Source organism: Salmo salar, chromosome 13 (genome assembly GCF_965601325.2).
Source record: "Salmo salar chromosome 13, fSalSal1, whole genome shotgun sequence".
Classification (NCBI taxonomy): domain Eukaryota; kingdom Metazoa; phylum Chordata; class Actinopteri; order Salmoniformes; family Salmonidae; genus Salmo; species Salmo salar.
In genome coordinates, this window is record NC_138303.1 from 43,047,862 (window position 1) to 43,073,876 (window position 26,015).

Here is a 26,015-nt window from a genome sequence, read left to right on the forward strand (position 1 = left end):
TAAGAAAAAGGACAATCATGTCTAGGTCAAGGCTTATAAGACCTCACTAGCAGGTTTGAGGCCTGTTGTTCTATGAAACACAAACTTGCTAAGGGTGCTTTGGTTTGGATTTTCATGCCCATTCCCCATTTTTACGTCTACTTTAACAAGATTGTGAGTGTCGGTGTTATCAAACTCCTCTGATCTGACTGGACATTAATTGAACACTCCCTTCATCTCTTTCTGCCTTTGATGACCGAGCCAAATTCTCATTAAGGATAGAGAGAATAGAAAAGAGAGGGGAGCCTGAGGTGAACTGCAACCTCATCCATTGTCCATTAGCAGTACATGCTCTCTGTCCTAGAGATGGGTCTGTACACGCTGGGGTTGTCAACTTACAACAGGCTGCGTGAGTGAGTACATTCAAGACACCGAGGGAAAATCTATAACGTTCACAAGTGTCAGGGATTTCTTCGTCTTCTGACGATAATGCGAAATCGTCATCGGAAAAGGTAGACCAATACGCAGCAGGTATGTGATTGTTCATTTTGAACATTTATTCACTTCAAAACGAATACAAAAACAACAAACAAGAAAACGAACGATTCACTGACAGTCCGGCAAAGCATAGGCTCAACACAGAACAATCACCCACAAATCACACAAACAAACACACCCTAATATATGGGACTCTCAATCAAAGGCAGATAGACAACACCTGCCTTCAACTGAGAGTCCCAACCCCAATTAACCAAACATAGAAACACACACACCAGACTAACCATAGAATACAAACACATAGACCATCAACCAAAAACCCGGAAATACTAAATCAAACACCCTTTACACAAACACACCACCCCGAACCACATAAAACAAATACCCTCTGCCACGTCCTGACCAAACTACCAAAACAATTAACCTTATACTGGCCAGGACGTGACAACAAGCCTTAAAAAAAAGACATATTATACTAAAGCCATTGTATTATCATACTGATGATATACTGATCCAATACAGTTCACATTAATAAATGGTAGACCAGTTATGAAACATGGTACACATCAAATTCCTTATAGAAGTCAGATTGAGAATGTGTGTAACTACACTAGGGGCAATAGGCACCAAACAGACAAACAGGGAGGGACCATCTGGACTTCTTAATATCGATTTCTATTCCCAAAAAGTTTTACAACATTTTCATTTGCGTGCCCTTATAAATATAACCCAGCAGTGCTGGAGGAATGCAGACACTAAAATAACGTGATATAGTGTCTGATTCCACACCCATTTCTCTGGAGGGCATCTTTCAATTGATTTAAAATTAATGTGGTGGTGGTGGTGGTGGTGGTGGTGGGGGGGGGGGGGGGGGGGGGCTCTACAAAAAAAAGATTAATTGCATGCTTCAATTTCTCTCTCTACTGCTCAATTTGGATTGGATGTGTAGTGAGATTACCAAGGGAAATCAAGGTAAAAACATGTAAGACATGATTCATCAGCACCTAAACACGTAACGTTAACTGAAAGTGTCTCAATAAAGACGCACTTAGTTACATTGAAATAATTTGCCTCAGGAATGGGTTTTGATGCATCAACCAGGAGATGGAGCCCTTGCTTTAGCTGTGAGTCCCTCCCTGTTTGGCCAGCCAAGTTCTCTGGAAATACATTGTCTGACATGGGAATGTTGCAATTGAGACAGTACATGATTCAAGTGGACTGAAATTCCACATAATCTACAGGGCATTATAAACTGGGGGGGGGGGGTTTGAGCCCTGAATGCTGATTGGCTGACAGCCGTGGATATACACAGTGTAATGGAGCATATTTTAGTGTCTAGACCACCAATTTGTAAGTCGCTCTGGATAAGAGCGTCTGCTAAATGACTTAAATGTACCAGAGTTTCCATTTATAAAAACCTTACATTAACATATTCAATGTGTGACAAGATCAATAGGGCGACCAAGAACATAACCAACCACAAAATATTATAATAGTCGAAGCTTCAGTGTCTATAAATGTTTTTTTATTCAAAAGATTTAAATGACTGAGTTCATAAAGTATTCCGAAGAGCACATAGTGACTAACAACGATGTTGCCTGATCGGACCATATCGTCTGGACCATAGAATTTGAAAGGAGTTATTTCTATGGTCTGTACTGACCCATGTAATGTTATCAGAGATGAGGGGCATGAAGCGGTCAATGGAAATGGTAAGGGACTGTGGGAGAAAACGTGAATCAAACCACTGGAATGTATGGACACGCTGCCATCCGTCCAATATCTCTCATAGCTAGCGTTAGAACTAGATATCAGAGGAATACACCTTTACAGTAAAGACACACGCACGATAGAAATGATTGAGTCAGACAGACAAAACTCAGATATCCCTTGCCCTGGCAGTCTCTGATTGGCTGAGCGATCATCCTCTCGTCAGTTCTGATTGGAGGAATGGTGAGTAACGAGCACAGGGGAAGAGATGGCATCACAGAGAGAGGAGCCATGGGTAAATGGTGGTACAGTGTTAGATGAGGGGAGTTGAACAGGGGAGTCGACAGGTTCTATCGTAGCAGAGACCATTTGATCTGTTCCTTGGCAGACTGCAGCACCTGTGGATGAAAACTGGCCTTATAAACAGATCATACCAACACAAGTAAACATACAAACAAACCTGTTTGTGTAATAAGCACCCAGCTTGCGTTAACGACATCCATTTTATGAGGGCATGCATCTCTCCTTACAAGCACGATTCCATATGTATCTAGATACATGGGCTCTGATACAGGAACAATACGTTTACTCAAAACAATTCAGTGCAATTTGATTGTTTGTGTGTGTGTGATGTAGTGTTTGAGCTGAGCCATAGGGCAGATCATGGGGGCGGGGGCAATTTATGTTTTTAATCCCTTTTAATCTGAAATCCTCAACACCCACTGATTAAATTGTTATATAGCAGATTAAAATGTTTTGAGATATAAATATTGACACATTACTCTTTAGAAATGAATAGAACAGTTCTGGAATTCACCTCATCTCAAAAGCGAATGGTTTTGACAGTTGGAACTTTACGGAGGAAAGCTGCGCTCGTCTCGAGTTCAGACCAGTGAGGCCCAACAAAACTGATTGCTGGTCTTGTTATGACATCAAACCATTACCCTGTCCATGTAAATGCACTGACTGTTGAAAGCACAACTACCAAAAAGATTTTGTACGGTGAACCTGGCAATCGAAAAGCCCCAATCAGCAGTTAGATATGAGTGTTCACTCCGTAGCTTACACAGCTCCACCAGTAAAACCCCCTTTTCTACAGCGCATTTGGAACGCTTAAGGAGTCACGCAGATGTAGCCTACAAATATTAGAACATGGATAGGGTAGACCTACCCCTCGTCGGTGACTTGTTGATCAATTTCAAATCGCAATTACATGCAAAAAAAAGTTTCATAGGCTGAAGGCGAGGACGCAGCAATTCAGTCACAATAGATTATAGGTATTTTCACAATAAGGCAGAAAAAAATTATAAGTAAACAAACTTTAGTGAACTGGCTATTCGTAATGTTTCACTCGGTTTTCTTACCAATGCATACTTCATTTGGATCAGTTTGGGCTCCTGCGGACCGATGCACTCGTATCTTAAACTTTTGAACTGGGGAACCGTTACATCCCTACAATTTTGACTTTCCCTATCGAAACAAATGAATGTAATCCACCGAATTAATCTAATCTCATCCACCTTGGTTTAGAAGAAGACCAATTGACCATTTTAAGGGAATGGAGGGAGACCATATGATTCACATACAAATGCAATCATTAAATTGACCTCAACAAAAAGTTTAACAAAAGGCTGGATGGAGGAAGATGAGTAATGCCGGTAAAGGAAAATATGCAGGAATTAATTAATCATCTTAATTCGTTGAAGGAAAGGAGAACCAGAAGCATAAAGCATGAGGAAGACAGCCAGCCATTAATCAGTAGACAGAGAGAAAGAGAGAAGGGATGGAGAGGGAGAGAGAGAGAGAGAGGGAGAGAGAGAGAAGGGATGGCAGGATGGCAGCCTGTCACAGGCCTCTTAAATGAGCACATTAATCAGGAGAGGAGCTAAGCGCAAACCGCACACAGGCGTGCGTACACACGATGGAAACCACCACTGGCTACCATACCATCAGCCAATCATTTCCAATTGTGTGATTTACATCCAAAAGGACTAAGGAAGTGTGAAAGCAACACGGTAGGATTGGAGATGGTGAAGTATGCGGATCTCCACCATGTAGAGGAGAGAGGGACATTGGTAGCCTGGAAATCTAGACTCAATTCAGTTTCTGTTTCACTCCACTGTCACTAAATTAGTGGAGTGAAACAAGAGAGGTGAAATGTAGCGTGATTCAGTCTGGATTCCCAAGCTAGGACATTTGGCACAGCTCTAAGGTTCTGTCCAAAATGGCACCCTATTCCCTATATAGTGAACTAATTTTGACCAGAACCCTATGGGCCCTGGTCAAAAGTAGTGGATTACATAGGGAATAGGGTGCCATTTGGGACACATCCTAAGTCTCAGGAGTGTGGAAAGTCAATAATGCAATGGAGCATATTCCACACTGAGCAGTGTAGTATGTTGAGATGAATGAGGTAATTAGGGCTGTTTTTCTCACCTGGGTGACAGTCTGCTCTGAGTAAGGCACATCTTCCCCCTGTAGGAGAGAACACATATTGTTATTATGCCCTGAAGGCCACTAACGTTTTGGTCCACCAGGCACTGTGGTAGATTTTTTTTAAATCTACCTGCCACTCAGATTTCTTACCAGTCAAAATAAAAAAAATTGCCCCTAAAATTACACCAACAAAACAGATGAGCATGCTTTGTAATGTTTCTGAAACAATATTACTAGTAAGATGTAAATAATCTGGTATATTGAATAGATGTAATTTTTTGTCATCTCAGTCTTTTAACCAAAATATCACAGATGAGACAAAAAATGTCACCTGCCCCTTTAAGGGCGGGAGGTTGCCATGGTTGCGCGACTGGAGTCATGTTTGTGCCCGTGACATTTAATCTGACTGGTAGCCGTGTCATCTTCTCTTCCCTAACAGTTCAAACTCAACATAGAAAAACAACCTAGCTTGTGAACAAAACAATGTAAGCAGCCAAGAAACAAGCATAAAGTCTCACTTCTGTAAACTTTCGTTTCACCTGCGCACAACCTCCAGCCAGGCAGTGTTTCAGCGCAAGGTGTAATAGGCTATATAGGATTCGTAGTTCTTTGATTTTGTACGATAAATTTACCAGCTATGATACAAAAATGGCAGAAATACTTTGAAAACAGCTACTGCAGCATTTATTTGACAATAAATGTGATCAAACTTTGCTTTTTATTCACTAATGCTAGTGAAATGCTCACACTGTGGAGCCGTGACCACCCACCAATAGTGGCTGGTGAAATAGACACATTTTCCACCAATGACAAAATCTACCCGCATTTGGCAGGTGTTCTTAGCTCCTGGTCACACAACAGCACCAATACTCAGAACACTTTCCATTAGGGTCCACTAGGTTGAGTGAAGAGTACTTTCTAGGGAGAGGATGGGAGGGGAGGAGAGAGACCTTTACTTACCCTTAGAGCTACACGGTGGACCACTTGCAGAGGATCACTCTCCAGAATCACTCTGTAGGAGACAGCAGGGAAAAGCTTGTTATCACTCACACACTGCAAGGACAGAGGGCCACACTCATTAGCAGTGGGTGGGTAAAAATATTTTTTTTTAACTCACTGGGGAAGCCAGACATAAAGGCATATTACAACACAGGTGTTGTGATAATTGCATAACCTGTTAGTTCATATGTCTTGCCACCGTGATATAAAGGCAAAGACAATAAGAAGACACAACGGCAGAATAATTTCAACCACACCCTTGTTTCATCACAAAACCGGAGAGCGACCTCTGTCCGGTGGAGTCCACAAAGCATATTGCATGTAACAAACAGTTGCATGACCTACAGCATTGTCAAGCAAGTTAGTGTTTCCGACATACTCGCACCACTAAACAACTACTCCACAGAGAGTTACGGCAAGTCGCAAAGAATCCAGGAGCTGCCTCCACTATTCCAGCACCATTTCAACGTCATCAAATCACCTATACTTAGTCTAATACAGTGACAACTAAGGCCAGGGGTACAATGTATGAATGAATGGTTGGGTCAGAATCGCCATTACAATCATTGGCCAGTACGGAGAATAAAGTAAAACCACAAGTCCAAATGTCTATCTCCATCCATGGCTAATTTAGGAAAGGGCCAATTTTACCTAGCTAGCTACTGGAGGACAACACAACGAGATGCAACATTTCAAGTTTTTCTGTCAATGACGTTTTGCTCTCGACGCGATTTGATAGGAGTGACGCCAAATCCAAACTGGCTTCCATTGACACTTTTTTGGTGAGGCAGGACCATTCACAGTCAAGCTCACTGATTGGCTATTATTTTCAACTTTTTTTTTTTTAAATCAAGGGAAGCCAAATGTTCGCTGGCATCCCTTGCATTCAATGCTATGGGCAGCAACAACGTCATACTATTTTGGACCAGACAGCGTCAGATAGATGCCCTACACACAGACAGAGGGGTGCTGTTTCGTTTGCTCTGACGTTTTTTTTCTTGGTACATTTTTGGGGGGGAAGCCTGGCATCCATGAATACACGCCACTGCCCACACTTGTCTTACTAGCACTGATTTTACTGACAGCTGCTTTACTGAGAAAAAGTGGTATTTACTATGACATGTTGTCGTCTTACCTAGCTACCTTAAGATGAAAGCACTAACTGGAAGTCATTCTGGATAAGAGGACGGCTCAACTATCAATGTATAGAACTCACCCTCCATCCACAATTTCATCCACAGCTAGAAAGAGACCTTCCATGTTCTCAAGTAGAGATCTCCTCTCAACATTTTTCCTACAGAGAGAGACAAATCATTTTTCAAGGCTTGCCTTTTGATGACCGATGACTAAATATGTGCTGTAACTAATAAGCTTTAGATCTCACCTCAACATTTGGCTAAGTGAGTCAAACAGACAGTTCAGAACAGCCATTAGCATCAACTGTTGGAGGAAAAAAAATCCGACACACCAAAAAAGGTTATTTAGAGAATGGCAGAGTGCACTGAAATGAAACGTACAATTAATGCATTAATGGTTTCCAATCGCGTCTTTCCAATATGATGACCTCATTTTCATGTGAGCTTCCAATGACGTAGAAGAAGAGATCAATGTTGCTCTTGTAGACGACTGTGAGGCCCTCCAGCAGAGCGATCTCACCTGAGTAGGCACAGAAACATGGCAATGAGACATAACAAAGAGGTAAAACACGATTCAATTACCTGTGTATGTGTTAATGAAGTGCGGGTTGACTCATAACCCATAGTCCCTGCGGTTATATACGCGGGGCTGGTGTGTTTAGGGTCATGAAATATTGCGTGGATGAAGGGCATGTGGGTGGAGTGTGGGTTGAAAAAAAAAGAAACTTTGCATTAAAAATCCATAAATGTATAACTATTGTTCAATTCATATCTAAAGGCTACATTTAGGTTTTTCTGTAATATTTTTTTGATCTGGTGTTAGGCCGTAAAGCTTAGGCACACGCACTAACTGTTCACGCGCCAAATGCTTTTGGGAATTTGGGCAGAAAAAGTTAACGGTGATCAACTTAGGCAAAAAGGACAATGTCTGAGTTTAATTCAATAAGAGAGAGTTATTGCACTTTCTCCCTGGTCCCTAAACTTCTTAAAACGTTCCCGGTCCCTAAAAATGTACCGAATCGTAGTCAACTAGATAGAATGAATGCTTCAATCGTTGTATGACATTTTCTGGTGACTAAGGATTCATTTAGTTTTCTAGGGAAACAAGTAACGACAGAAGAGATGCGTATCTAAGTATAGACAAGTTGACTAACAAATAGGCCTATGTTTCTGCTTATAATTTACTACATTTTGGTAGGTGATCTAAATTAGGCGTAAAAAAAAGAAATCTAAAAATCCTGCACCCACTGTCAATTTTCTATATTTTTGTGGTTTAGGGTCGGGTGCGGACCTCAGATTTTCACTTTATCACATATAGTCGGGGGTTGCAGATGGGTTATTAGCAATTGCATGGGCAGGTGCAGGTGCAGGTGAACAAAGCTGACCTGCACCTAACTAGTCTGCATGCGTGTGTGTGTATATTCAAATGCATTTCTTACTGTCAGTCCTGTGTGTCTTGCTGAAGATGTTCTTCTCAAAAGCTTTCTGTTCCTTCACTGAAGGGTAGGTGCCATCATAATACTGTCAATAAAGCAGTAAAATGCATGAACAGAATGAGGGGATCGATACCACAAATATTTTTGGTTGTTGGGTAAATCCATTTGAATGCAATCACTTTTTGACAGCACCCCCTTTTGATTTGAATGAAACCTTCCATACATATTTGCCCATTGCAGAAAATGCGCAGAATGTGACTTTTTGGACCTGAATACCAAAACATTCAAGAGATAAAAGGTGCATACCCCACCATACCATGAGACATCCATGTCTTGAAAAGAAAGACGGTTGAGATTGATATCATTTAAAAGCTTACAGAACAGTGTTGTCAAACTGTTTTATAATTTTGTCATCTTTTTTTTCTTCATAAATGTGAATGATCTAAAAACACGTAAACTCAAAATGTTTTAAATAAATCCCATTCACAAATGTTGTAGCTTAGACCCTACTTTACGTCATCTGAGGTTTTTGTGCCCGCCATCGGTTGAGGCACAACATGCTCGAATACAGGGTGGGTGTCCTAAAATAATAAAATAGAAATTTAGACTTTCAAAATGGTACCGGCAGTACATCAGAGAATGTTGACTTGAATGGGAATACCTGTTTTAAATTGGAAGCTACTGGAAGCTATAAAAAAATGTTTTAAGTCCCATACATACATACATACATACATACATACATACATACATACATACATACAAATAAAAAAATAAACTCCCAGTAATTTATTGGGTATCACTGTGCCACCCTGAAGAAGGCACAGTGATGCCGAAATGTTTTTTTTTTTTACCCAATGAATTACTGGGTGGTTATATATGGAGTGTGCGACTCTTCTGGTTTTTATAGCTTACAGTTTATTCACCATTAGTCAGCACCTCTACACTAAATACTTTTCTCTGGGTGTGTGCCAGCTCATACTTTTTATCAGTTCAAAATTATACTGTCAATCCTCCATAGGAAACCTATTGAAATCATAGAAATATAGATAATAGACATGACCATTTAAGTTGACATTGATCTGAAGAGATAGAAATATAATTCATAGAATGGACCTATGATTGAAATGACACCCACCTTGTACTCAAGAGCATGTTGTGTCTCAACCGATGGCTGGCACATCACAAAAACCTCTGAAGACTTAAAGTAGGGTATAAGCTATATATGCGAATAAGAAAAAAATGTAAATAAAAAATTTCAAAAATAGTTTACACATTATTAAATCCTTTACATTAAAAAGGTTAAAAATGTTAGATTTTTATTCAACAACAAAAAATATATTAAATAAAATAGTTTGAAGACCCTGTTTTGTAAGGTTATAAATGATATCAGACTTAAATATTTATCTTCTCCAGTGATGGACATGGATGTCTCATGGCAGGGTAGGGTATGCAAAATGGGTCAACTTTGAGCACCTCTATCTCCTGAATGTTTTGGCATTCATGTCCAACAAGTCACTTTCTGGCCACTACATCCATGGGCAAAGATGTATGGAAAGTTTTGTTTAAATCAAAAGGGATGCTGTCAAAAAGTGATTGAACTCATATGGATCGACCGTGTTAGTACATTTCCAATGGTAGGTAATGCAGCTGGGTATTGCATAACGACAGAATTAGTTACATAGCAGAGCTTGCCAACTTCGGTCCTGAATTACTGAGTGTGCAGGCTTTTGTTCCAGCCCAGTATAACACACCTGATCATCAAAGTCTTACTTTTGCATAGAGCCTCTCTCCATCATTATCCAGAATGAGGACTGCTTTCACAGTGTACAAAGATGGTTCCTGTTAGACAAATATACACAGACATGAGTAGCAGTGAGGGTGAATATGGGCGTACTCTTCCTCTGTGGTGAAATAAGTTACACAGAGACATATAGAGGACTCATCTTTATATCTGTGCCATTATAACATCTGTGACAGCATGGGCAGCGCCAATGAGGCTACAACCCATAAGAATTAGTGATGTCTAGTTCGCAAACTATTATTTATTTTTGAACAACTCTTTTTACTGACTCGAGTCATATTTCGTTTTTCTGAGTAACTTGTTCCTTTTAGTCGTTTGTTTGACCTGCTAGTGCTGGCTGCAATGAGTACTACAGCAGGATTAATACACGCTCCTCCGGCTCAGCGGCTTCAGAGACGTGCTCAATTCACCAACAGTCTGTCATATGCATGCAGGAAAATAGACATGTTTAGAACTGATGTCATCGCATGGTGCAAGAATGACTGTAATTAATTGATTATTGAATGTTAGGATGGACACAGCCTCTGCTCAACAAATTCAAACACGTATCGTTTGGGGGGGGGGGGTTGCAGTTCGCATTCGAATGTGCTTATCACCAGGCCTGGCTACCCAGACTCCTTACTCCGGGCAAACGCTACGCCACACCTACGGACGTTAGTTTCTTCTCAGCAATTAGAAGTATGTAGCGAATGACAGAGCAACAGAAGATTTGAGTGTGAGTCGTCAGGTATCTTATCACCCTCACGGCAGTCAAGCAATGCATTCCGCCCAGAGTCTTTCACGATTTAGTTTGATTGCGGCCACAACTAGACCTTGTTTCAAATGTATCAAGAAATTCTCTTATTTTTACGCCAAGCAATCCACAAATGTACATTGTTTAAAGCACACTTTTACAAGTCTCCGTCACAAATGACAGCTTCAATAAGCCCACTATGGCAAACGAGAGGCTTGTATAATCATGACTCTTTCAAATGTTCAGATCATTGTTCGCTGGTAGGGGGTCCTGCAAGCTCTGGGCATTACAGACTCAAATTAACAAAATTTGTCTTTAAAAATGGTGGAAGCCATCAATGGAGCTGCCCATGCTAAAATATCATTTTGGCCACTAGAGGCCTCTATCATTCTCTATGGGGTCCTATGGGCCTGATTTGTGTCAGTCACACTTTCGCTAACACACCTCACGCCAATAATCAACTAATCATGAGCTCCAGTTTAGAATGCAATTAGTTTAAATCAGCTGTGTTTTCTAGGAGGGGTGCGACACCACACCGGCCCCCGAGGACTGGAGTTTTCCCATCCCAGTTTTATGGCAAAGATTATGGATATACTGACAATATCATTGTCTCTCCTTCCAAACAATGGAGTAGTTGTCCACAAAGCAGCACAGCGGGCTGTCAAACTCCCGCTTATTTCTCTTTGGATTGGTGGAAACATCTAATTATTTTAATATAGGGTTGTTGACGTCAACCGCCTGTAGTCAATGGATAGAAATGCTATGCTAACAGCCAGCTCGAGACAACTCCGATGTTTTTCACAAAGTTGGATGTCACGTCCTACTTATCAGTACACTCGTAACAACCTAACCATTACAAAACTTATATTCGAACAAATAAACCATTACATTTTTTTGTTGACCAAATTAGACACTGACCTCCAGACAAACTCATCGCTTTGAATGTAAGCGAAAAAAACGAAACAAGGCCCCCTGCTGGGAAAGACACATTTTTGACGGAGATGGGCTCTCGCTTCGCCTCTTTCTCTCTGTCTATGTTACACATCATCAATCGTTAGCTAGCTAATTAGCTAACATTAGCAACTAGTTAGCTAAGTAGCTATGATAGCAAATAAGGACATTCGCTAACGGAAACATTTTACATTACTAAGCATTGTGACCAGAGATAGAGGATTTAGCCACAGAGTTTCTAAACTTACATACTGTACCGTCTATGATTTAGCTAGCTACACACGTTACACTGTTGTACATGCTACATCAGCTAGTTTGCTAAAACATCCGGCGAGTTAGCTAGCTAATATCTTCCAATTTCTCGACAGGCAGCAAACACATTATCTCTCGTGACGTGGGCAAAGTTACTAGCCTTTAATTAGTCACATCAGGAATTATAACATTAAAAAAAACCGTTACCAGCGTTACAGTATCCATCTTCTTCCAATAGGTCCTAGCTAGCAACCTTCTTAGCTTGTTAGCAACCTAGCTAAATATTTATGTGATCTCCCATTGGATAATATTCCGCGTCAGTCAAAACACTCCGATATGACACCGCCTATTCTGTACTGAGTACGGAGTACAAAGGTATAAGGCATTTGCCAACCAGTCCAGACCATTACGGTGCAAATACTTGAGTGAATAAACTTTGAATGTAAAGTTTCTGTTACTATAAATGATACAATTGGGTTACCTGCTCATATAATTCATTATGCAGGATTTAATTTTGAGGGCCAGGGGCCAACATTTGTGGTTGGAGGAGCTGACAGTACCAATTAAGACAAAGTTAGGGACTGTGCAGTAACATTTCCAGCAAGCAGTGGTGGTGGTATACCACCAGCTTGCTCTGTGGGTATTATAAACGTTTCAAGTCAGTTAGATTTCTTTGACCAAAGGACATGCACTTCAACTCCACCACTGCAAACCTTAGGTTTTTACATTACAGTATAATACAGTATAACCTACATGGTAGGCCTACAGTAATGAAGGTAGACCAACTGTATTCCTCTCTGGCTTAAGCTCATCTGCTCTCCCCTTTGAGTCCTATTGTGTGTCTGAGTATAGTCAGTCATGTTATATGAAAACGTTTTTTTTAAAGAATCATCCCACATTAAACCAACCTAATTCCCCTGGTTGTTTCTTCTGGGAAGTATCAATCTGGAAACCCATACTAGTGATGGGGTTTCCCCTCTATTCAGAATGGCATCAGTGTTTACGTGTCAACCTCCATTTTGGTTATGAACATCAATTCTGTCTGTTATTGCAAGGAGTATTGTGAGTGTAATATTGTTTTCACGGGAAAGACACATTGCCATTGAAGTTATTTGTTTTTGTCATAGAATGTATGTTTCCAAATATAAATATACATCTAAATGTATATGATATATTATATAGCCTGCATTAAATGATCATATTATCTAAAACTTCACTTGCAACAGTTCTGTGGCTAACCGACACATTTTGCAATGCAGCAATGGGTTTTCACAATTGTACCACTAAAGATTTCGAAATTACCCTTGATGTCTGAGAGGAAACACAATATGCAGCCTTGACTGTACAGTCAAAAGCCTGTATGCTTCTCAGAAGAATGTTGGCATGCCACATGTTGGCATTGCTTGTACTTAGTATAGCAGTATGAGAACATTTAGTTTTAACAGATACCTACCTCTGTTCTCATCCTTGATGCCTGTGTTTTTACAGTATAGCCTATTCTTAATATAACCATGACAACAGTGACTGTTAGTACTTTACATGTTTAATTCCAAAATGTATTCATCATTTACTTCTATACAATATGGGTAAATGGGTTTTCCTTTCCATTCAATAGAGAGGAAAGAGGACCTCCCTCCATAACCAAATCAAATGTTATTGGTCACATACATGTGTTTAGCAGATGTTTTGCAGGTGTAGCGAAATACTACTAGATTTACAAAGTATATAATGAACATCCCTTACCTACCAATAGAGGACCACAATGGAAACAAAACTTTTGACTTTTTGTGTATATAATACTCAGCAATTTTGGTATATGTATCTGTTGCCTGATGTAACATATTTATGTGTTTTAAATAGTCAAATAAAATAAAACCCTTTTTGTATTGGGAGCTAGAGCAGGATTTCACAAACTCTGTCCTGGGGCCATGGGTGCAGGTTTTGGTTTTTACCCTAGCACTACGGTACACAGCTGATTAAAAGAATCAAAGCTTGTTGATGAGTTGGTTATTTGAATCAGTTGTGTAATGCATGGGCAAGAAACAAAACGTACACCCATTGGGGGTCCCAAGACCGAGTTTAGGAAACCCTGAGCTAGAGGAGAGCATTTTTCATGTAACTGATGGAAAATCACAAGACGTGGACACTGTAAAGTCTAAAGGCAACACTTTGGCATTATGCCCCTTTCTGAAGTATGCTCAAGATACTTTTAACGGCTTAATCAATATGACTAAATTGAACAACAGCATTTACTGGTGTAACAAATAACCTCTTTATCTGGTAGTTCTATCATGTTCATCATTACAGCAAACATAATGCTCATGGAGATTCTTCAGAATAGTCAGAAGACGGTCTGTTGAGGTTGAGTAAAATGTTCGCCATTGACCAATTGTTGCATCGGAATAACAGCAAATGAGGAACATGAACGTGCACTATCATTGCATTCATTGCTAATGTCTCAATATGACCAATGATAAGATGTTCAGATTACCCTACTTGTGATCTTTCACAATACAGAGTATTTCACCTTTTTAAACCTCACATTTTGAAAAGTTGTTATTCTATGACTATGGCCTATTACTACTATCTTATAACAATAATAAGATTACATTTATCACCTGGACTTTTTCAATGAAGTGCAACAGGAATGTGTATTGTTTTTGCAGTGTGTCTGTGTGTGTGTATGCATAGAGAGAAAGAGAGAGAGAGAGGGAGAGAGAGAGGGAAGACAGGAGGGAAGGGAGGATGTTGGGTAGAGGAAACTCTGCTGGGTGCTGATAAAAGCAGCATTGGGTGCTTATGAAGGGAGCTGCTAACTGCTGTGGTTTTTGCCATGAGATGGGGAGAAGGGAGCAGCCCATGCTATCGCATTGTCCCTCCATCCTCCCTGCATTGCACCGTCCGTTGCACAATGCTGGACTAACACACTGGGCGTTGTCCACTGTCTACCGTCACCACAAACTTGCATTTGCCATGCAATGTGAAAACACATCGATATTAACTTAGGAATGGGAATGGGTTATATTTTGAACAACATCATCATATAGAGATAGGGGATGCTGGATGAAGCATACAAAAACACGTTTTCCTTTCCATGTCTGTTTGTTATTGTCTCTGAGCATTATCTATTGCCAATGCTTGTGGTGATAATTACACTGAACAAGAATATGAACGCAACATGTAAAGTGTTGATCCCATGTTTCATGAGCTGAAATAAAAGATCCCAGAAATGTTCCATACGCACAAAAAGCTTATTTTTCTCAAATGTTGTGCACAAATTTGTATTTCATCCCTGTTAGTGAGCATTTCTCCTTTACTAAGATAATCCATCCACCTGACAGGTGTGTCATATCAAGAACCTGATTAAACAGCATGATCATTACACAGGTGTACCTTGTGCTGGGGACAATAAAAGGCCACTCTAAAATGTGCAGTTTTGTCTCACAACACAATGCCAGAGATGTCTCAAGTTTTGAGGGATCGTGCAATTGACATGCTGACTGCAGGAATGTCCAACAGAGCTGTTACCAGAGAATTGAATGTTGATTTCTCTACCATAAGCCACCTCCAACGTCATTTTAGAGAATTTGGCAGTATGTCCAACCGGCCTCACAACCACAGACCACATGCGTCGTGTGGGCAAGCGGTTTGCTGATGTCAACGTTGTGAACAGAGCACCCCATGGCGGCATGGGGTTATGGTATGGGCAGGCATCTGCCGCCATCACCTCATGTTTCAGCATGATAAAGCACGGCCCCATGTCGCAAAGATCTACAATTCCTGGAAGCTGAAAATGTCATAGTTCTTCCATGACCTGCCTACTCACCAGACATGTCACCCATTGAGCATGTTTGGGATGCTCTGGATTAACGTGTATGACAGGGTGTTCCAGTTCCCGCCAATATCCAGCAACTTCACACAACCATTGAAGAGGAGTGGGACAACATTCCACAGGCCACAATCAACAGCCTGATCAACTCTATGTGAATGAGATGTGTCGCGCTGCATGAGGCAAATGGTGGTCACACCAGATACTGACCGGTTTTCTGATCTACCCCCAAATCTTTTTTTTTTTTAAAGGTATCTTTGACCAACAGATGCATATCTGTATTCCCAGTCATGTTAAATCCATAGATTAGGGTCTAATGTATTTATTTCAATTGACTGATTTCCTTATATGAACTGTAACTCATTAAAATCTTAGAAATTGTTTCATGTTGCGTTTATATCTTTCTTCAGTATATTTTTGTTCAGTATAAATTTCCCTCCATGGTATCAATGGGGCAGCAGGTAACCTAGTGGATAGAGCGTTGGGCCAGGAACCGAAAGGTTGCTAGATTGAATCCCCAAGATGACAAGGTAAAAATCTGTCGTTCTGCCCCTGAACAAGGCAGTTATAACCCATTGTTCCTAAGACGTCATTGTAAATAAGAGTTTGTTCTTAACTGACTTGCGTAGTTAAATAATAAAATCAATAAAGAACTATTTCTACTTTCCCCCCTGTCCATGCAGTCTCTCTTCCTCTCTTCCCAACAGCTGTGGGCCTACTGGCTCTGAGAATTTCCCTTTTCCAGACCACAACCAGAGGAAACAAATTCGTGGTGAGGTATTTTTTCCGCTCAAATCATATAAATCATGTTTTCGGGTTGTTAAGGCATTACTTCCAATACCACACCTCTTCAATGACAAAATGGTGACAATAATTAAAAATACTTGTCGAGAAAGACGCAATGTATTAATCATGGAGTAGAACTAGTAGAACATGCACCTGACTCCTAGTTCTAATTCTAGAATTATCTGTGGAAAGAATGGTGATTCTGGCATAGCCGTATCCATATACACTGGGTGTACAAAACATCCATGACATAGAGTGACCAGGTGAATCCAGGTGAAAGCTATGATACCTTATTGATGTCACCTGAAAAACCCACTTCAATAAGTGTAGATGAAGGGAAGGAGACAGGTTCAAGAAGGATTTTTAAGCCTTGAGACATGGATGTGTGCCATTCAGAGGGTGAATGGGCAAGACAAAATATTGAAGTGCCTTTGAACAGGGTAAGGTAGAAGGTGCAAGGCACACCGGTTTGAGTGTGTCAAGAACTGCAACGCCACTGGGTTTTTCACTCTCAACAGTTTACCGTGTGCATCAAGACTGGTCCACCACCTAAACTACATCCAGCATTGGAGTCAACATTGGAATCAACATGGGCCAGCATCCCTGTGGAACGCTTTCGACATCTTGTGGAGTCCATGCCCCGACGAATTGAGGCTGTTCTGATGCTAAAAAGGGTATGCAACTCAATATTAGGATGGTGTTCCTAATGTTTTGTACACTCAGTGTATATGCATACGGCTATGCTAGAAATACCATTATTTATGTGTATCCATATATGTATATAAATGGCTATGGTTTATAGCCCATATTCTGTAGGTCAAGAGAATACAGGGTTAGATGTGATCAGTGTGGGCAGGGTGCCATGCAAAAGGCAGAGGGCGCACATCAGGTCATTACACCTACACTTACATGGAACTACGTAGGTCTTTGGGGGACAGGGACAAAGGAAGGACTATAATAGTGCGTTTGGGGGATTATTCTCAGAGATGTGGTAAAAATCATGAGGATGGATGAGATACTTTAAGAGAACAAATTGAAAAGTACTTGCCCAAGATGTCACAGACCAATTGCAGCAAACAAACACAACCATAGAGAGGGGGCGATGAGCTGGTAACTGCAGCCAGAGTGAAAACCACTGTGGTCGGGGTAATAACAGCCTGCTCTCTAGCATCCTTAGGAGGTGGGTGAGTAGGGCGCTGGGTGCTAGGAAGTTGGGAAGTCCCTTCTCTCTCTTATTCCTGGTAAACACCCACCTCTGTTGACTCTGTCAGCCACCTACTCTTCCCATGTTTTGAGAACAATGACACGAAAACATCATAAACTGTGGCTTGGAGATGGGATCGGTCTTTGTAATAGGACTTTTTCAAACTTCTGGCTTGTTCTTTTATGTGTAGGGGTGAATGGGGTAAGTTGAGCAATCTTTACATTCAGCATCACTGTCAAGCAAAATATAATATTCTTTCTAACAAAGATCCAGTATCTACGTCAAGATGTTGTGCATCCCTGGAAATAATCAGAAGTCATTGTAAACATTACAAACATAGCTTGTATGTGGTAAGTTGAACCACGGGATATGCTAAGTTAGGCCGCCTACACATTTCTGTACTGAATGCAATATTACCACTACCCTTTCAAAACCTTGTCTATCTTTATTTCCTAAGCACCATTCAACACAATCAAAATTACTTGTCTGTCTTTTAATAATTGTAAGCATCTTTTAACACAGGCTTAACACCTAACAAACACTTTTGTTAACACTTTAACATAGGCCGGGCCCTGTTGTTACCTCATATCCCAGTGATAATGCCTTGCATTATGCCTGGGAGGAAAACACTTCAATTTGCTCAACTTGCAGTTGGCTTAACCCAACTTACTGTATTAGCCCACACAGCTACAATGATGCACTTTCATGCTAGGTTTAGGACCTCGTATAGAAGCCCCAAGAACATTAATCTTAAAATGATCTATTTTGGTTTAGATACAAGCATTATTGAAACATCTAACACAATACATTAATTTGACCGCTTCCCATATGGTTTCTTCCTTCACAGACTTTCTAAATATTTGGGGAAATTATTCATTTTGTATATGGTTTCTTAGAAACAATGGTGGCTCATCTTACCCCACTCTCCCCTACGATTAAAAGTCATTAAATGTATTTTGTTGTTTAATCAACGTTTTTGAAACGTGAACCCAACCCCACCTCTATAAATCCATCATAGAATTCCCCTTTCGTGTTGTTTTTGTGATAAACATAAATGTTACATGTCGTTGCTATGAATATAGATTTGAAATATGAGAATATCACACCAGCCCCTTTGACTCTACGTTCATTGTTGCACAGAAGTAAAACTACTCCACCAAGTTCATCAAATTATTTCTAATAGTTAAATAGGCTTATTACCAACTCCTGGTTGTGTATTGATAAGGCTAGAGAAATGTCCGTCGTGCTAATGTTAGTTTTAGGCTTGTTAGGCTTGTCTTTATGCATACAGCATGTGTTGGATTGGGGCCTGCTCCTCTCCCCCCCCTTAGTGGTTGCTCTGCCAGATAAAGGAACAATGTGTCCTTTCTTACCTGGTGGAGGTGTACATTCCATCCCTACTAAACTAAGTTGCAACCCACCACTGCCCCCGCCTGCACAGGGCCCTCTCTAACAACAGTAACCAGGTTGGTTTAACTCCAGGTGCTCCAGATCACACTCCATAAACCTCTCCATTGAGAGGACTTCTTTTGAGACATTTTATTGTAAGGGGTTTGGTTAGTTATAGGAAGATGAGTCCTGATCGGCTAGATTTGTGCAAGGATTTGTGCATCATGTTGTGTCATTGACTGGTTAATTTGTCACAGAATGTAGTTAACATTTAAACACCTATTCATCATAGCTAAGCTATTTGCCTTGGTTTAAAAGGTGATTCAACGGGATACTTGTTGGTCTGTCAGGCCCTTGGTTTGTGGTTTTCTGCTTTACAGGAAGGTTGCTTACATCGCAGGCAGAGACATCCCATTTATGCTGGGGGTTGTCTGTGAAGCAAGGCAGAGCGCTAGAGAGAGAGCGACAGAGAGAGAGAGTGAGTGAGAATGAAATCACATGCACTCCCTATAATGGTCGGTTAAAAGCAGACATATTAACAGACGTCCTCACTAAACTGAATAGAAACACTTTTTCTGTTCTGTTTCTACTTTCTTTTTTTTTTCTTTACCAGGATTATGTTTCTTACGTGTCAGTCTGAAGATTTTTTTCTCCTGAACACCTGTTGAAGACACAGAGACATGTTGCTCAGGTACAGTATGTTCTTTCACAACCCCCTTCTCTACAGCTTTTTAGCAGTTTATATATTTTCATTGCTAGATAAGGTTGATTTGCGGCCTCTTTCAGGTCTCTTTCCAGTGTAAAATAGAATCCGTTTTGAATGAACCCATTGTTACTTTGTCATATTAATGTACAAAACAGGTCCTACAAACTTGAGAAGCAGTTATTCAAAGAACAAGTGTAACTCCACTGAAAAAAATACATTTGACAATTCATTGCCATTATATCTCATTCAAAATGAGTCACAAACAAATATTACGATCATATGCTCAAGCTGAAGGACAGGCATAGTATAGAATTCGAATCAAACTGTCATCTTCAAGAGCAGAAAGCATTTAGGCCAGAGCACTTATCGTAGCCATTTATTTGGTGAAGTATTGACTCACAAGCCTTTTATCCCTCTTCAGTAATTAATGTCAAATTTACCACATTGACCATTGCTAAGAAGGATTATCCACACAAATAGCATATTATATCATTTAATCTTATCCACATTACTGTCTATGGGTTTTGCATACAAATATATTACATGTATTTTGCTCTTAGTTATGTGAGTAAGTGTTTTCCCTGCCAAATTGAATTGTATCTCTTCAGATAATGACATGCGACACAATTTTAAAGACAATTTAAAATATGAAAATGTAGCCTAGTGGATCTCTGTTCCCTACCAGTGTGCTCACAACTGATATTCTTGTTTATGCAACACCTGATGTAAGACATGTAAGAAGAGTTCTGGTTAGACAGGCCAAGCAACCTTGTCCCCTCAGTACTAGAGGAAACAGCCTTAGGAAGCATCACCACAAACATAACAGTGGCATGATATGGTGAGAGTTACAAGCCCATCCATGTTGGTTACTCTATGCATGGGAACTTGTAGCTACAGATCACATAGTAGAAATACAACGATGGCTGAACCTTTAGTTGGTTTGATGAATTAGGCGAGTGGGTATTTGGTGGGATAAGGTCACATCTTTGCAACAGTGTTCAGGTGAGAGCCATCACCTGCGAGTTGTGAGAGATACATGTAGAGCGGAGTGCAAGTGTGAGAGACAAATTGATTCCTCATCAAATGTTCTACTCTGAAGCAGTATATCCAGATTGTGTGAAAATATTTTGTGTTGCCGAGGAGATGGAAAGTAAGTAAAAAAAGAAAGATCACCTCAAGTAAATAAACAATTGTGGTCATGGAAGATGGAATGGTCATAATTGTGCTGTTGCAGAGAATTCCTGCTCTTTTCCTGAGTATTTGTTGAGATCCAAACAAAGCCAGGGAGGAATGAGAGCAAATGCTGGACGATGCATAACTTAGTTTTTGCATTGTTCAAAAGTTAGACCATGAACTCTCTTCATTCAAAGTATCTTAGTCAATACCTTGCATTCTATAGTATAAGTACAATACATGGAACTAAACATACAGTGTTCAGGTGAGCGCCATCACCTGTTAGTTGTGTGAGATACACATGTCGACTGGAGTACAAGGAAGTGTGAGAGCCAAAGTGATACATCAAGTGTTCTACTCTGAAGCAGCAATGTATCCCATGTTGTAAATGATATGCTCTATCACCGAGATCTTTAATCATGGGAAACTTGGCATATCCAGATTGTGTGAAAATATTTTGTGTTGCCGAGGAGATGGAAAGTAAATAATAAAAAAAGATCACCTCAAGTAAATAAACAATTGTGGTCATGGAAGATGGAATGGTCATAATTGTGCTGTTGCAGAGAATTCCTGCTCTTTTCCTGAGTATTTGTTGAGATCCAAACAAAGCCAGGGAGGAATGAGAGCAAATGCTGGACGATACATGCATAACTTAGTTTTTGCATTGTTCAAAAGTTAGACCATGAACTCTCTTCATCCAAAGTATCTTAGTCAATACCTTGTATTCTATAGTGCCACCTACAATACACATAACTAAATATGGAACTCATGCATGGTATAATCACTATAAAACCACGACAGTGTACTGTCTGCTATTCTCAATTGAGGACTTATTTATGTGCTGTCCCAGATGTAAGGTTAAACCCTTTATAAAGGTTATAAAGCTCTCCCTGACTTTCACTTTACCATATGGAACATGAGTGCGGTTAGGCCCCAGCCCCAGCCCCTGTTTGCTGCTGCTGTGGAGGGAACGCTGTGCTGTTTCCCAGGAGATTGCCTTATCAGTGTCTGACATAGCAGCACCACAGCTCAGCTGATAGGATGGATCCAGCCCAACGGAACTCTGTGTGCCTGGCTTTCGCATGTCCCAAAGAGTTCAACACAGAATAGCACCCAAACACCCATATAGTAGGTTACATGTCACAGTGGGTCTAGTTTTGGTATATACATCTTTCTGCAGGGCAAATAGTAGAACAATAGTATAACATGATTTTCTATACTTATTTTAAGATGTCATGTTTTTGCTCTGAGGAGACTTCGTCTAGATGAGTGGTTTCCTTGTTTGATCGCAGCTACGTATTGAATCCGTAGAGTTCAGCATATTCTAATGGCTGAATATCTGATAGTAATATTTGTCAATGTCTGTTTCTTCCAGGAGGGGGCGCTGCAACAACAGCCTGACCTGAATGTGTGCAGCAGTCAGCTATGTGCTCCCATTGAGGAGACACAGTGAGGTGAGTTCGATACTCTTTTCACAATATCATGCTGAACTAAACTGTGCTGGCTCGGATATTTCCTATTTTGGAGGGCTGTGGCATCATGTAGTGTAATAGACCATAGACATACACTTTATTAATTAAAACTACATATGATTTGATGACAGGTTGTTACTGATTGTGTTAAATTATTTGAAGCAAGTACCAGGAAGTACCTGTCGTTTCCACTGCTTATGCCACGTAAATGGGACAAAACAGGGCTGTAAAATAAAGCATTACCAACAAATTGCTATGAGCTACTATCAATATCTAAGGTGATTTGCTATATATTTCTATTCTCCAGGGCTTGGCGAATCCTGGCAGGCTGTGTGGGGGGGTATCGATGCCCACCCATGCCCCTGGAGCCCGGTCACATGGAGCCCCCCACCCACACGACGAAGAGATGGACTTGGCCTGGCAGGAACTGATGGCCATCACTGAGCTTCAGGTCGGAGGATGAGTATTCAATAACCTGACAATTACGTCACCATATAGCCTAGATCATACATATCCTGTGATATGTACGTTTGCGTGTTCACAAATACACACAGCTGTTTAAAACTCAATGACAAACTTGTCGAATTGCTTTATTTGTCGTCAATACATATAGTAATGATAAACTGTAATGATGCATAGTTTTCCATAGACAAAGCATCCGCCAATGATCCTTACCTTGTTTTTCATTTCAGGAGTTTGAGGTCCCACATGACAGCCCATATGAAAATATTCAGTACCATCCCATGGAGCTGCCCATCTCTCTGGGAGGTTATGGCATGGCTCAGTCTCACTCTCATACAGAGCCCCTCCCCTGTGGTGGGGAGACAAATCCTGATGCTGCTTATGAGGGATCCTACTCTAAAGTAATGCCAGCTTGCCAACATCAGGCCACCAGGGAAGCAGCAGCAGCAGCAGAGGCACTGTACGGACATTCTGGAAACCATTCTGGAGCCCAGCTGAACCCCAGAGTTCTGAACCCTCTACAGCCCTCGCTGATGGGCCTTCTAGAGCATATGAGTCTGCCGAGCGTCGGTGGTGAGGGGCTTGTTGGAAACAACAATGCTGGCCCCTCTCATGGCCCGGGTCGGTACGTGCTAGGGACAAGTCATGGGCAGAGCAAAAACACACCATGCACTATGGATGATCTGGAATCTGACTCTGGCCTATCTCTGGGGTCCAGCCCACCACTAGCCTCACCAGAGGATGCCATGACTGGTGTCCCTGCTTATTCAAGCACAGAGGTTGGTCTGAACTATAGTCACGGGGAGATGGAGAATATGGGTGAGCAAGGTAGGAGAGCTAGCCTCTTTTACTCTGTGGACTATCAGCAGCATCCCAATCACCCCTACCACTGCTCAGGGATGCACTCCTCTTACTTCCCTGTAACACAACCATCCCAAATGCAACCACAGCCTCACTTCCTGCCTCCCATGTCAATGAAACATCAACAAGGTTCACCCAGTGCCTTGAACGACCGGCATCTTAACAGCTCTGCCACCAGAGAGAGCTCTCCCCAGGCGTTCTATGTAAAACCCAGAGGTAACCCACTTCCTGTCTCTCTGAACCGGGACGAACGCCGAGCCCTCGCCCTCAAGATCCCTTTCCCTCTAGAGAAGATCATCAACCTACCTGTGGACGACTTCAACGAGCTCCTGACACAGTACACCCTCACGGACTCCCAGCTCGCCCTCGTCAGGGACATCCGCCGGCGGGGGAAGAACAAGGTGGCAGCCCAGAACTGCAGAAAGAGGAAACTGGAGAACATTGTTTACCTGGAGGGGGAGTTGGGTCAGCTACAGGCACAGAGGGAACACCTGGCCAGGGAGAGGTTAGAGTTCCAACGCAACCTGACTATTGTTAAACACCGCCTCACAGACTTGTATGCTGAGGTCTTTTCTCAGCTGCGGGATGAGGATGGACATCCCTACTCTATAGATGACTACTCTCTACAGCAGACCCCTGATGGGAACGTATACTTGGTGCCTCGTAGTGAAGTGTTGGAGGGAGAATAATGTAAAGATGAAATCTATTGGACAGTTATTGTATACTGCCTCAGTTTATATACCAATATGAAATTGTTGTTAAATCTACAGTACAATAAGTGCCATTAAGGATATTTACATACAAAACCATGGAACAGTGTATGTAGAGATCAGATAAAATGACAGCTAAAAGGGCACCATGTTAAACAAACTAATCAATACTTAGAGCCTTTAGAAAGTATTCATACCCCTTGAATTATTCCACATTTTGTTGTTATAGCCTGAATTCAAAATGGATCAAATATACTGAACAAAATATAAACGCAACAGTTCATATGAGGAAATCAGTCACGGTATTTCTGTGCATTCAAATTGCCATCGATAAAATGCAATTGTGTTCGTTGTCCGTAGCTTATGCTTGCCCATACCATAACCCCACCATGGGGCACTCTGTTCACAACGTTGACATCAGCCAACCGCTTGCCCATGCCATACACGAGGTCGGTGGTTGTGAGGCCGGTTGCCAAATTCTCTAAAACGTTGGGGAGGCTGTTTATGGTATAGAAATTAACATTCAAATTCCCTAGCAACAGCTATGGTAGACATTCCTGCAGTCAGCATGCCAATTGCACACTCCCTCAAAATTTGATACATCTGTGGCATTGTGTTGTGTGACAAAACTGCACATTTAAGAGTGGCCTTTTATTGTCCCCAGCACTAGGTGCATCTGTGTACAATTCTGCAGTGTATTGATCATGCTGTTTAATCAGTTTGATATGCCACACCTGTCAGGTGGATGGATTATCTTGGCAGAGGGGAAATTGTCACTAACAGGGACGTAAACAAATTTGTGCACAACATTTGAGAGAAATAAGCTTTTTGTGTGTATGGGACATTTATGGGATCGTTTATTTCAGCTCAGGAAACATGGGACCAACACTTTGCGTTCAGATTTTTGTTCAGCTACACAAAATACCCTATAATGACAGTGAAAACATGTTACAAGAAATGTTTGCAAATGCATTGAAAATGAAATACAGAAATCTCATTTGCATTGGTGTTCACACCCAAGTCAACACGTGATATCACCTTTGGCAGCAATTACAGCAGAGTCTTTCTGGGTAAGTCTAAGAGCTTTGCACACCTGGATTGTACAATATTTGCACATTATATTTTAAATTCTTCAAGCTCTGTCAAGTTGGTTATTGAGCATTGCGTGACAGCTATTTTCCCGTCTTGCCATAGATTTAATTCAAAACTATGCCACACAGCAACATTCAATAACTTCTTGGTATATCACTACAGCGTATATTTGGCCTTGAGTTTTGAGTTGTCCTGCTGAAGGTGAATGTGTTGCCTGGAAAGCAGACCAGGTTTTCCTCTATGATTTCACCTGTGCATAGCTCTATTCAGTTTGTTTTTATCCTGAAAAATTCTAGTCTTTGCCAATGACAAGCATACCCTTAACATGATACAGGCACCACGACACTTGAAAATATGGTATTGGATTTGCCTCTAACATAACGCTTTGTATTCAGGGCAG

The 26,015-nt window shown here is 41.0% G+C and overlaps 2 protein-coding genes across 3 annotated transcripts; one reads left to right on the forward strand and one right to left on the reverse strand.

The window, feature by feature from the left end:
- Positions 1-511: 511 nt before the first annotated feature.
- Positions 512-12,231, reverse strand: LOC106567068 (coatomer subunit zeta-1). Its single transcript, XM_014135923.3, has 9 exons — positions 12,139-12,231; positions 9,965-10,033; positions 8,198-8,279; positions 7,187-7,278; positions 7,007-7,062; positions 6,839-6,916; positions 5,584-5,635; positions 4,624-4,662; positions 512-2,585 (listed from the first exon to the last, which is right to left on the reverse strand). The coding sequence occupies exons 1-9, from the start codon at positions 12,154-12,156 to the stop codon at positions 2,538-2,540; spliced, it is 534 nt and encodes a 177-aa protein (XP_013991398.1). The 5' UTR covers positions 12,157-12,231; the 3' UTR covers positions 512-2,537.
- A 7,240-nt stretch (positions 12,232-19,471) lies between these two features.
- Positions 19,472-24,819, forward strand: nfe2 (nuclear factor, erythroid 2). 2 transcript variants are annotated; one of them, XM_014135920.3, is made up of 5 exons: positions 19,472-19,617; positions 19,753-19,830; positions 22,394-22,472; positions 22,798-22,941; positions 23,183-24,819. In XM_014135920.3, exons 3-5 carry the CDS (start codon positions 22,425-22,427, stop codon positions 24,500-24,502), a joined length of 1,512 nt encoding a protein of 503 aa, XP_013991395.2. In that variant the 5' UTR covers positions 19,472-19,617; positions 19,753-19,830; positions 22,394-22,424; the 3' UTR covers positions 24,503-24,819. The 2 variants fall into 2 exon arrangements, with proteins under 2 accessions (XP_013991395.2, XP_045549239.2); XM_045693283.2 differs by having other exon boundaries at positions 19,576-19,830.
- Positions 24,820-26,015: the final 1,196 nt, after the last annotated feature.

Coding starts and splice junctions, on each gene's coding strand:
- LOC106567068 (XM_014135923.3), bottom strand. Junction 8,280..9,964: donor GAGAGAGGCTCTATGCAAAA/GTAAGACTTTGA, acceptor CTTTATTGACAG/TATTATGATGGCACCTACCC. Junction 4,663..5,583: donor TCCACCGTGTAGCTCTAAGG/GTAAGTAAAGGT, acceptor TCTCTCCTACAG/GGGGAAGATGTGCCTTACTC.
- nfe2 (XM_014135920.3), top strand. CDS start 22,425: ATGTGTGCAGCAGTCAGCTATGTGCTCCCATTGAGGAGACACAGTGAG. Junction 22,473..22,797: donor CATTGAGGAGACACAGTGAG/GTGAGTTCGATA, acceptor TCTATTCTCCAG/GGCTTGGCGAATCCTGGCAG. Junction 22,942..23,182: donor TGGCCATCACTGAGCTTCAG/GTCGGAGGATGA, acceptor TTTTCATTTCAG/GAGTTTGAGGTCCCACATGA.